This window comes from Monodelphis domestica, chromosome 6 (genome assembly GCF_027887165.1).
Source record: "Monodelphis domestica isolate mMonDom1 chromosome 6, mMonDom1.pri, whole genome shotgun sequence".
Taxonomy (NCBI): Eukaryota; Metazoa; Chordata; class Mammalia; order Didelphimorphia; family Didelphidae; genus Monodelphis; species Monodelphis domestica.
In genome coordinates this window covers 266,838,334-266,851,940 of record NC_077232.1, presented here as the reverse complement: position 1 = coordinate 266,851,940, position 13,607 = coordinate 266,838,334, and the positions used below count along the sequence as shown (strand labels likewise).

At 33.9% G+C, this 13,607-nt stretch overlaps 1 protein-coding gene and 1 pseudogene across 9 annotated transcripts in view; both read left to right on the top strand.

Moving 5' to 3' along the window:
* AFF1 (ALF transcription elongation factor 1) overlaps positions 1-13,607 on the top strand; it is a 220,283-nt gene that overhangs the window by 185,923 nt on the left and 20,753 nt on the right. For all 9 annotated transcript variants that reach the window (XM_007495930.3, XM_007495928.3, XM_007495927.3 and 6 more), the window contains 2 exons: positions 563-663; positions 2,972-3,209. In XM_007495930.3, coding sequence (XP_007495992.1) covers positions 563-663; positions 2,972-3,209 — 339 coding nt within the window. The remainder of the gene's footprint in view (positions 1-562; positions 664-2,971; positions 3,210-13,607) is intronic.
* Positions 3,220-13,605, top strand: LOC130455108 (ubiquitin carboxyl-terminal hydrolase isozyme L5-like; annotated as a pseudogene).

The following is a 13,607-nucleotide window of genomic DNA, read 5'->3' as shown; positions in this document are numbered from 1 at the left end:
AAATAAAGTGAAAAATAATATGCTTCAGTTTGTATACATACTCCCCTCACTTCTTTCTCTGAAAGGGGATCAGTCTTTCTCATAAGTCTTTCATAATTGTCCTGGATTGTTGTATTACTGAGAATAGCTGAGTCTTTCACAGCTGATCATCATTCAGTATCGCTGTTACTGTGTACAATATTCTTCTGCTTCTGCCTATTTCATTCTACATCCGTTCATGTCAGACTTTCTACATTTTTCTGAAATCATCCTGTTCATTGTTTCTTATTGCATAATAGTATTCCCCAATGTGATGGGCTCCTCTTTAATTCCTAGTTCTTTTGCCACCATAAAAAAGAGCTATTATAAATATTTTTGTACAAATGGGTCAGCCACCACCCCCTTTTTTTTAATCTCTTGGATATAGACTAAAGGGTATGCATTTTTATATAACCCTTTAGGGCAAAATTCCACATTGCCCTCCAGAGTGATTGTATCAGTTCACCACTTCACCCCTGTGTTCCAATTTAGCCACTTCCTCTCCATCATGTGATGTAAAAGTTTCTCTTAATTCATTTCACAGGGAGATGCAGAAAGAGACCTTGATAGCAAGAAAATCAAACTGGAGAAAGATGCCAAATTCTGGACATCATCTTCTGCTCACAAAGACTCTAATAAAACTAGGTGAGTATAAAGATAGGAACGCTCAAAAGTGAAAGTGATCACATTGTCTAGAATATTTGCCATGTTCTTCATTCTGTGAAGCCTAAAACTATTTCTCTTTTTTTAAACCCTTACCTTCCATCTTGGAGTCAATACTGTGTATTGGTTTCAAGGCAGAAGAGTGGTAAGGTATGTATGTAATGGGGGTCAAGTGACTTGCCCAGGGTCACACAGCTTGGAAGTGTCTTGAGAGCAGATTTGAACCCAGGACCTCCCATCTCTAGGCTTGGCTCTCAATCCTATGAGCTACCCAGCTGCCCCCTCAACATTTTTTTAAAGTTTCACAGATCTCAAGACCCTCTACTCTTGTGTTAAAAGACCTGTATTCAGATCTTGCCTCTGAGTTTTATTACTGTAGAGGAGAAACTAATAAAGCTAGAAAGGATGCATAAAGGAGAAAACAGGGGGAATAGGACAGTCAGGGCTAGATTCATTGGCAAGGCAGCATTTAATTTAGGTCTTGAAAGAAAGATTTTGGAGCTCTTTCTGAGCAGCATAAATTAAAGGTTAGTATGAAGTTTAGTAGTCCTTGATTTTTGGAAAATTTGAAAGATAATTTTAGTAAGGGATATTCAGTGACTGTGTAAGGAGCTGGGACTTCTTTTAGCCAATGGGGAAACTGAACAGTTTTGAACATGTAAAGATGTTTTTAAAGGTACTTTGATTTGAGGAAGTGCACCAATGTTTCAAGTTATTTTTGATGGGAAGCAAATTATAGAAATCAATTGTAACTGGATTGTTATGGTTAAGGCTCGAAGTAATAGGAGCCTGAATTAGTACGCCAATAGTGGAGGAGGAGACAGATTAGGGAGACTTGAAAGAAGGATTTGATTGGACTTGCGTAGCCATTGATAACACCAAGGTTTCTAGCCTAGATTACTAGAAAGTTTTGGGTCCCAATATTATGAATATAAATGTTAGAAGAGCCACTTTGGTAGAAACATCAGAGTTTATTGTTTTTGAGGTACAGGTTGGATGCTCTCCAGGTAAAATGCCAAAAACACTTAAATCTAAGGTTGACTTATTTATATGTGGTGAAAGCCATAGATGTTGCCATACTTTCACAATTATTCTCTCATCTTATTTAAAACATCCATATTGGGTTACTTCTAGTGGCATTGTTCCATTTTACTACTGTAAAAGTTGAAAGAAAATGTTTATATTTCACTTCCTTGACCCTTTTCTGTTAATTATCCAAAACTCTCCACATGCTAAGAACTTTACTCATAAATAAAAGAACATGCATTTAAATAACTTTTCAAACTTTCTGATGTCACACAGGGCACTCACAATAGTGGAGATGAAATCTGGGTATGTTCACTGTGTAACAAACTTTGCTACTTCTCGGTAATAAACTCAATAATTGCTGCCGATTAGCATCCTAGCCTTTTCTAATAATAAAATGGTATTTTAACTTTTTGCTTTAGTATTTACTTTAGCCAGGCAGTATCCCCCACTTCCTCTCTCTGTTCTCTCCTTCCACCTCCAGCCCCTTCACTTCTTGGTGGTTTTGATAAGAGTTTTGCTATTTTTCTTTTCTTTTCTCTTGTTCCAGAAACTGTGCATTATTGTCTTGGGTCTACTTATTTCATTCAGTATCAGTTCATGTATCTTCTCATATTCTTTTATTTCTTTTTATTTATCATTTCTAATAGTTTAGTAATATTTCTCTTATATTCCCTCACTACATTTTATTTAGCTATTCCCCATTTAATGGGTGTCTCGTTGGTTCCAAGTTCTTTGCTATAACAAAAAGCCTTGCTATAGATATTTTGATGGACATGGGACCTGCCAGGATATTACCTAGATTTTGAATCTCTGGGTTAAAGGGTCATTTTTTAAAAACCATAATTCTAAATCATAGGATTGGGTTTTCAAAGGCATCAGAAATTCCTTTTATTCCTCCAAGAATCCTTTTTGTCTTTATTTACTCATTGAAAGCATGATATAGATAACACTTATTTTTCCTAACTCTTGATCTTGTTTAACTAAACGAGCAAAATTATTATGATAGCAATAAATTTTTCTTCATTTAAGTATAAATTGATATTCAAGTTAATTCTGTTCTGATAAGTTAGTCATATGTGTACTATCCACCACAAAATGGGTCTTCATAGACACATAAGATGTGTTTGCTATTTGCAAAAGCACTTGGTCATAGTTTCCAAAAATCATTTATGTGAAAACAAACCTACTTATCTAGTTAATTTTTTATTGTCTCTTTTTAAAAATGTTATCAGTAGATTCAGTTTCATTTGGTATTCTCCAGATTGTCGAAGTCCTCCTCAGACTTCCTGAAAAAGGAACTACCACCACCACCACCATCTGCATCTCCTTCCCACAAGGCAGCCAAGAATGTACATAAAAGACCAAGGAATGAAAGCTACTCCTCTGTTCAGGGGCACTCCAAAAGTACTAGCACCACTAAAGATAGCCATAAAGATTCCTCTTCTTCCAAACATAAGAAAATGGAAGGAAAGTCTTCTGGAAATTCTACCTGTAATAAAGTGAGTACATATAATGATGAACTACTGAAATTAGACAATATTATATTTTCTTCAAAAAGTATTTTTGTTTTTAAAAAACTGTATGTGAATGTATATTGTTATTATCAGTCTATTTTAATGTGAAAAAAAAGAATTTAACTCTTAGATTTCTCAGAGTTAAGTAAAACAATAACCTATTTAGCACTACATTTACTCAGGTTATCTGTCATGTTTATACATTGTATGTCTAATTTTTTTAGTTGAAGAGTGTAGGTTTGCTCTCCTGTATAGTATCTAAGAGGTGTATATCACAAATAATAGCACTCATAAGCTATTCAGTTGATTGAAATGCCTGGTAAATCCATTTGAAAAATAGGTTTCTTGGGATTTACTTATTTTTTAAGATTCATTTCTAAAAATTGATATAATTTGTTTCTCTATCACCCATTTGACAATTCCTTGTCTTCCCAGAAAGCCACCTCATATAATGACAAAACTTTATAAAAGTAATGGACTAATCAGAAAAGGTCTTATATGCACTGTTCCCCATCCATTGACTTTCACTTTGACAAGCAATTGTAAGATACTTTCTCTTGTCTTTTCTTTGGTGCTACGTTGGCTCAGTATAATTTTGAAACATTTAGTTTTAACTGTTTTGTTGCTGTTCTGTCTGCTTACATTTTGTAGTCACTGCATATTATTTTCCAAATTCTGTTTATTTCCCTTTGAATCAGTGCCATTCTTTCTTAAGGCACAGTAATACTCAATTGCATTCCAATACTACAATTTTTGTAGCTGTTCCCTAATCAATCATTATTTATTTTTGTTTTCCATTCTTTGTTACTATAAAAGTGTTACTGTTTATAGGGCCTTTATTTTTATCACTAACCTCCATGCAGTAGGTACTTAGCAATGTACTTTCTGGGTCAAAGGGCTTAAATATTTTAGTCACTTTCTTTTCACAATTTCAAATTCCAATTCACAGCTTTACCAATCATACTTCACCATGCCCATTTTTCTTTCCTAATTGGTCTCTTTTTGTATTATCCATGTCAGTTCACTGGGTATAAAATTAACCCTCTTGTATTTTCTCTTATTAGTGATATTGAACATTCTTTCATGTAGTTATGAAAAGATTAAAATTGATCCTCTATCATTTTCTTACTAATCTTGTTTGCAAGTAATTGATTTCATTTTTCCTATAACTACTAAAGTTATGGTTCTTCATCTTTGAATTAAGTTCAGAATTCAGCTATGGGTTAGGTTTAGAAATTCAGCTCTCCTTCACTGGTCTATTCTTACTTAATTTTGCTAACCTTGGGGACTGTGTAAGGGGAAAAAAGGGAGGTGTTTGGGCCTGATATCTTTATGCAACCAAGATATCCTTCAAGGATTTCTGGATTGCTATCGTAAAGTCTAGGCTCTTATTTTGCACCTGGATTCCAACAATAATCTTGTTTTAGTCTCATGGGAGAAGAATGGGGGAGGTTGCTGCCATCCCTCATTACCAGATGCTATCCATCCTGTTTTGTTCTTTGTTCTGTACTCCCCCAAAGGGAAACTGTCCTCTTGCTCAGGGTCTTTGGCATGAATTGAAAGCAAGTCACTGACACATTTATTGACAAGGTAGCATGCCCCTGCTAAAAATGTTACCTTGATTAGAGATGTACCTCAAATTACCCTTTTGTCAAATTATATTGAAATAGTTGTTAGTAGTTTGCAATTCTTCTTTGAGAATTTTTTGTTCATATCTTTTGATACATTTATTGGGGAATTAATTTTATTATCTGTCAAAAATATTTTTCCCATATCAATTCCTTCTAAGATTCAACTTTTTTTCTCAATTTAAACATTTTAAACTTAACAAATATCAACTAGAATCATCATTCCCAGTAAGTAGTAGATCAGAGTTGTGCAGGATTATACAAATATTTATAATGTACTGCTTGCTTTTCTTTTTTTAAGTATATAATAAATTCAAAGTGTTATTTTTAAAACTGTCCTAGAAGACTCAACTCATACCCTTGAAAATGAAATAACTTTTGGAAAGTAAGAAAGAAAATCTTGAATCTGTAAATATTTTCCTTGTTTGGTGTTTTGTTGATGTCCTTTAAAAAAAAGTGTTGATGTCACTTTTAAATGACTACCCTCATACCTACACATTTCTCTTTTATAACCTGAAATTATTGTGAACAATACAAATGAATACATGCCTGCAAATGCATGCTTCATTTTGCATGGTTCTGTCTACCATTTTTTGCTCGAAAACTGTAGAGAAATGTTACCTCTTCAGTCTTTTGTTATCAGAGTTAGAGTTGGCATTTATCTGTGTTCTAAAATTATTCAGTATTGTTTTCCTTTATGTTGTTATAGTGACCTTGTTCTTTTTTAAACTTGTTTAATTTTATAAAAATCTGGACAGGTTCCTCTGAACTCATCTAATTCATCATTTATTGCTGTGCAATAATATATTTAAATCTTTCAACCTTTCCTTACTTTCATTCTAGCTCTTTAATAACTACCCAAAGTACTAATGTAAAGATATTTGTATTTGTGGAAACCTCTCCATTTTTTACCTCTTTGGGATATTGAAATAGTAGTATTCTCAAATGAAAGGATATCTACATTGTATTAGAAAAAGGATACTGTGGAGATATTTCTAGTAGTAATAAATGAGATACTCTGACTTGACTAGAGAGATACTAGGGGAAACCTCAGGGTGCCATGTTGTAATGGAGATAGAGATACTTATGAGAAATAGAGAGATGCTACTAGAGGGGATACTCTGGGGTTGCCTATTGATCACTACTGATGGCTAATAGATTAAGCTATTTCCTACCCTCCACCCTTCACCTCCCAATTTTCCACCCAAAACCTCTTGCCACCCTTCCCCTCCCCCCCTTATAGTCATCCACCTTTCTTTGTAATGCAAAGGTGATCTGTGAGGTTTAGAGAAGATACTTTTTTCCTTCTTTCTCAGGTAAGGAGGTTTATTGGGAAAAACAGGACAGGAATGGAAATTGAGGTGAGAGGGATAGGGTTGCCCCTAATCTATAAGGAGGGTTAGGAGGATTTTTGGAAATGTCAGTCCTGTCACAGCTGTGACACAAGTTTGTCAAGGAGACGGGAGTATAACTATTTAATCTTCTTTCTTCTTCCTTCAAACTCATCTCAAATATACAATCAGTTCTTCACACTCTAAGCCACCAACAAAAGTTAATTTCTTCTCAGCCTAGCTCTAGAAGCCCCTCACCCCCACCCCCAAGGGTCCTTCAGCCTAGGACAGAAGCTAACAGGGGTCCAGTTCAGAGCTTCTTCCCCCTTCAGCCTGGCTTGACTTTCCAACTGTCTTTCCTGGGAATATTCTATTTGGAATGTTCTTTTTTGATTGACAGCTGAGGTCCTTTATGCATGAAATTCTCTCTTCCTTCATGCCTCTTCCATGACACTTTAGAGGAACTTTTCTCATGCAGTCCCAAATTGTTTTCCAGTGTAATGGATGAATTTACAACTCGACCAGTGATGCATTAATTAATCTACCTAAACTATGTGTTCTTTTTCTTTAGTGTGAAATAAAACCTCAGTTGTTTTTCCCTCATTATTAGTGATTTGGAGCAATCATCCATATTGTTTTAGCTATTATATATTTCTTTTAATATCTGACTCTCCATAGACTTTTTTAAAAACCCTTCTCATATGTCTCACAGCCAAGGAAATTAGATGATTTATTGCAGATTGACCCTAGGTTCTTTGGCTCCAGAACCTGGACCACAAATGCATTTTATGGAGATTCACTCTTATGCTAAAATTTCTATTATGAACATTTTTCACCTGTCTTCCCACATTACTGTCATTTGATGCTTGAATACTAATGACTTCCCATTTTTCCCAACCACATGCCATATTTGTGTCATAAAAGGAATTTCAAGGACTCCTTTTGTCTATTTTCCAAATAGTTTATATAGTATTGTGATCAATTGTTCTTTAAGTGATTTGTAGCCTATGCTTATAAATCCATCTGGTCCTGGGGATGTTTGTCTTGGAGACTTCATTGATAGCTTATTCAATTTCTTTTTTCCAAGGATTTTTTTTTAGTATTCTATTTCTTCTATTATTCTGGGAAGTTTATATTTCACTTAGATTGTAAGATTTATTGGCATGTAATGGTGTAGAATAATTCAATAATTGCTTTAATTTCATCTTCATTGGTAGTGAATCATATCAATAAATATATTTTTCAAAGCCAAACTAAAACTATTTGACCCTTTGATTTGAATCTGTTTTCAACTGTAGTTCTGAGAACTTAGCAAATTCCTTTTGGTTACTCCTAACCAAATATATGAATATTTAGACAATTGCTATGTTTTATAAATTCATGGGCAAGTGGGTAGCACTGTCAGACCTGTAGTCAAGAAGACTTGAGTTCAGATCCAGCCTCAAGACACTTGCTAGCTGTGGCACCTTGAGGTAGTCACTTAACCCTATTTGTCTCGTTTTTCTTGTGTGTCTGATTAAGTGGAGAAATAAATGCAAACCATTCTAGTATCTTTACCAAGAAACTATCAAATGGGGTCATGATGAGTCAGTCATGACTGAGACGACTGAACAACAACAACAATATATTGATACTAAGATAAATAAGAGTAGTTGCAATTTTTTAAAATTGTCTTGTTTGGAATGACTTCTTCATTCTGTGTTTTGAATGTTTAAATGTTTAAATAGCAAACGATGAGGGAAACATGAAATTTTAAGTGATTTCTAATTTTTTTAAAAGGACAATTTATATCAAATTTTGCCCTTTTATCACCAAGTTGATAGATTTGTAACAGTTTCATTGTTATTCTCTACATTTATTGTTTCCATGATTTGTTTTTTCACCCACTCATTCTTCAGGATGTCATTACTTAAGTTTCAGTTAGGTCTGTATCATATGATCCTAGTCCCTTGATTTATGTTTCCTTATAGTCTAGAAAATGTTTCCTTATTGGGCAGTTTGGTAGTAAGGGATCTATGGAATTCTGTGAGAAATTTATTCTTGAATATTTACTTTTAAATCACTTTAAATTAGTCATATTTTAATTAGTCATATCTAACTTTTAGAATAATTTTATAGCTCTATATTTTTCCTTTTTAATTTTTCTTTTCAATTTGTTCAGTGCTGAGAAAGGATATCATTCCCTTGTATTTTTTCTGTCACTTCTGAGTCATTTTAAAGTTATCCATTTTGGGGTTGGTGTTGGGTGGTGGCAGCTTGCAAGCAGCCTCCCAGAGTTGAGAGGTGGTGAGAAAGGAGAGGAGGAGAGGAATGGCTGAGGCCATGGCGGGCAGCACCAGGGACTGGTGCCTCATGGAGAGTGATCCTGGGATCTTCACTGAACTCATTAAAAGATTCAGAGGAGGGAAGACACTTTTGAGTGCCTCTGAACTTAATGCTGTTCTGCACTGATATACCTCTTCCTAGAGGTGTTATTGAATTCACATCCTAGAAGCTCTCTTTATTGCTGACCTGTTACCTACTTGAGTTGTTGAGGAACACAAGTAGAGAGGAAATATGGAGTCTGGAGCCAGAGAACTTTGAGAAATTGAAAACTGAACACAATACTCCAGATGTGGTCTGACCAGGGCAGAGTACAGCAGTACCAACTCTTCCTAATTCCTGGAAGCTGTGTCTCTTAACGCAGCCTCACAATAGCCCTGTGAGGCCAGTTCATGGGTTAATTTTTCTTTTCAAGTGGCAGCTTGAAGAACCAGGAGGTTCTGTTGTTCAGGATTCCAGACTTGACACAATTTTTTTTGCAAAACAGGTAATAAATAATGCTTGTGCACCTCAGGCCATAGTCAGTGTACTATTGAATTGTACCCATCAAGATGTCCATCTAGGGGAGATGCTTTCAGAACATGAAGAATTTTCACAATCGTTTTGATGCTGCAATGAAAGGCTTGGCAGCAAGTAAATCAGAAGTGATCCGGCAAGTTCACAACAGTTTTGCCAGTCAACAGATGTTTGAATTTGATGCAAAAACATTAGCAAAAGAAGATGCTTTTCATTTTGTTATGTTCCTGTCAATAGAAGGCTATATGAATTAGATGGATTAAGAGAAGGACCAAATGATTTAAGCATTTAGGTATGTAATCAATTAGATTGGATTAGTGCAGTAAGACCAGTTATAGAGAAAAGAATACAAAAATACAGTGAAGGTGAAATACAATTTAACCTGATGGCCATTGTGTCCAACAGAAAGATGCCATACGAGCAGAAGATAGCTGAGTTACAAAGACAGTTTGCAGAGGAGGAACCTCTGGATACAGATTCAATCAGAAGTTGCCAAACACCAGATACTAATTGAAGAAGAAATTCAGAAATTAAAAAGATACAATATTAAGAATATTAGAAGAAAGCATAATTATCTACCTTTCATCATGGAACTATTAAAGACTTTAGCAGAACACCAGCAATTAATACCATTAGTCGAAAAGACAAAAGAAAAACAATGCAAAGAAAGCTCAGGAAACCAAATAAAGAAGATGCTTAGAGGAAGATGATGCTAATATTAGTTTCATGAATAAACAAGTATATGAAACTTTTAACAATATCCTATAGCTGGTCCAGACTTTTAACATCTTCTAGTACAATATACATTTGACAATAGTAACAGCCTGTCTCACCTCGAATGCATCGATTCATACGATCTTTTCCCTTTACCTGCATCATGTGTATGTAGTGCATATTAAGTAAAAGTAGCATTTAGAGTTACTTGACCAAATTCCATTATTTGACATTTATATCTGAATTCTTGATAGCTTCTCTGAAAATAGAACTACTATATTGCATCTGAAATGCACAAGTGATATTCTTTAGTTCTAAACTGTTCCTAATTTATCTTTTAGGCTTTTGTTCCACAGTTAAAAACTAAGATTTAGAATAAAACAGAAAAAGGTCAAACGTTAATAATATGTGGACTGCTTTTTCTTTCTTAAATCTCATCATTAATGGAACAGTTTGGTACACCTCTTTCTCTTTGGTTCTTATTGTTTGGAGGTTTAAAATGTTTTATTTTATTTTAAATTTTTTATTTTCTATACTGAGTAGTTGATAATATTTTAATTACAAACCCATTTAATAAGAGCAAATATGTAAGGATTTCCATTTCTATCCGTGGAAAAAAATAATAAAGAGCCCATTTTTATTTTGGGAAACTGAGTTTTTGTTTTGGGTAGAATTATTTTTGTGGAATGTATGAGAGTATCATGTGCTTTGAGGCATATTTTTTCCTTAATGATAGTCATTTTATATTTTAAATTTTTTCATAAATTGTTTTCCATATTATTTTTTAAACTGTTATCTGTGTCATGAAATGTTTTTTTTTAATTTGGTGATTTTACACTTCTGAGTTTCTTCTTTGAAAATGGGGATGTGAGTAGAAACCAATAGGATCTTAATGTCATTTAAGAAAAAGTATAGAGTGGCATGGCTCAATATATCCCCATAGTGCTATTTAAAAACATCTATGTAATATTGGGCTTCATCAAATTTTACTTTATATGATATACTTTGCCTTCTCATTCATAAATGAAATCTCAGAAATCCTATTTATATAAAAGGAAATTTCAATTATCTTTGTGAAATAGGCCCATTACTGATGTGAATTTTCAAAGGAGATTGTTTAAAGAAATACCCCAACACAGTGATTATATTGCTTTAAAATTTGATGAAATATTAATAAAACAATTTAATGACAAAATAAAGTTATCCATTTTAAATGGTATGTATACACTTAGTGTAGTCAGCTTTTTGGTGTCAAGCTATGCCTTTGACAGTAATGTATATTCTCTAGGTTAAGAGACCCCACTTTAAAAGCTGCGCTAGAATCTTTTCCCAGGAATTTTGTCAGTGGAGGCAGCTTGATGCAAGGGCCAGAATTTTGTGCTACAGATCAGAAAACCTTTTTTGTGCTTTTTGGTTTTGTTGGGTTTTTTGGTTATCCTTTATCATTCTCCTTTTGAATCTTTGATCCTTTGTCCCTTCTAATCATTCCCAGATGGCCAATTACTTTCTTACTTCTACTGCAGGAATTTTTAACCTCTTATCCATAATCTTGAAAAAAAGAAATGACAACTGAATATAGTTATCTCAGCTATAGAAGCATATAGTAATATGCTAATAAGTTTTAACATAGTGGATTGTCTTTGTAATCCTACATATTTTATATAAAGGTTCCAAAGGCTTCATCAAAGGGGTCCAAAACACACACCCAAAAAAGGTGAAAGACCCCTAACTCTAGTGGGAGTTTTTTTACCTTTCATTGTAGTTGATCACCTATAGTCTAAACACCCCCAAAACATTAGTGGTGAAGACCTTATCATCCAGTTTCATCTCATCTGATCCTTACAACAATTTTTTGAAATAAAATCTATTAGTTTTTCATTTTGTTGTCCAGATTAAGCCCTTTCATAGACCTATATCCAAACCCTCTGCCTTCTGTAAACTGTACCATCCTGTTCTATTTTTACCTTTGTACTACCCCAAAAGGACAGGGGAAAAAATCTATAGTTTTGCTGTCCACTTTTTTTTGTATGGTTGCTTGTTTTTCCTTTCTTTGAATTTTCCTGAAAGTCTTCTAATGCCTAGTTTTTATTTCATAAGAACTTTCGTATTCTTAAGTTCTGCTTCATTTTTTCAGCTTTTGAATTTTTGCATTCTAATTCCTTTTTAAATGGAATTTACTTTTGTGAAAATTTTCACTGCAGTTTTTTCTTAAGCCTGTTGTCTCTGGCTATATTTTTTCATTTATTATTTTCTGTACCATTATGGTAAATTTTAGGGTTGCTTCCTTTTTCATATCAGAGAATCTTTCAAAATTTTTTCTATTGCTTTCAACTCATGAGGGAATTTTTTTAAACTCTTACTTCATGAGTATTCAGAAAACACTTTTTTCTGCCATTTTTTTTATCTTTCCTAATCCTTTTATTATTGAATTGTATTTACCATGTATTTGAGATGGAGGACAGAACGGCTTTTACTCTATCTTTACCTTTAATTCTTGTATACTTTCCCAAGATTCCTCCCTTTCCCTCCATGCATGATATTACAAAGAACTTTTATTCCTTAGATAATTAAAATATTCTTTTTTTCCTTTTAAAAAAAAGAGCAACATTGATAAATGGGAAAGGACCTCCAAAAGTATTTTAGAGTTCTTCTTTATGTGGTAGCAGTGAATGATTGTACAAGTTGTGGTAGATGATGGTGATGGAATACTATTGTACTGTAATGAATGATGAACAAGATGATTTTGGAAAGAGCAGGAAAGACCTCCATGAACTGAAGCAGAATGAAATAAGCAAAACCAAAAGAACATTGTACATAGTAATAGCAATATTGTGGAATGGTCAACTGTGACAGCCTTAGCTCCTCCCTGCAATGCAGGACAATCTAGGACATGTCTGAGGAACTTATGACATAGAATGCTCTCCACCTAATGTTGGAGTTGGAATGCAGATGAAAGCACTCGTTTATTTTTTTATTATTTATTTATATGAATATTATCTATTATTTATTGGGGGCTTTGTTTCATAAGATTTCTCACTTATAAAGATGAACATTATGGAAATATGTTTTTGCGTGATAATATATGTATAGCTCAAATTGAATTGTTTGCCAGCTCTGAGACCAGGCAATACGGGGGGAGGGTTGAGAGCAAAAAATTGGATCATCTTATCTTTGGAGAAATTATGTGGAAAATTGTTATTAATGCATATTTTTTTTAAAAAGGAGGAAAAATATTTTAAAACAGCAATATTGGATTTAGCAGATGATTTAGTGGTTTACAATCATAGGGTGATTTCTTATTCATTTCATTTTGAGATACATTCAAGATACTTTTCTATACTTCATTTTTGTCTTAAATTTAAACTTCTTTTAGTATTGGATTAAAAGTAAAAGGGAATGGGGCAGCTAGGTGGCTCAATAGAGAACCAAGCCTGAGCACTGTAGTTGAAATCTGGCCTTAGGGACTTCCTAGCCGCATGACCCTGGCCAAGTCACTTCACTCCCATTGCCTAGCCCTTACTGCTTTTCTGCCTTGGAACCAATATTCAGTATTGATTGTTAGACAGAAGGGTAAGGGTTTAAAATATAATAAAAGGAAGAGAAGATACAGATTGTGTAAGTGATCATACTTATAACTGACTGGAAAATTTTAATGATAGCTATGCTGATAAATTATTTTCCTAGACATAATGTCTTTTGGGCTTACAGGAGCAAGAACCAAAGGCTTGGGAGTTTTTAGTGATTAGAAAAATCAGTGCTTTGATTTGGCCAACTTCATCTAGTACTTTTGCCTTTTGATTTCTTACTTCTTAAGATAGATTTTAGAACTCTTCCACCTGAAATATTGTCTCCTAATCTTGATTACCCTTTTC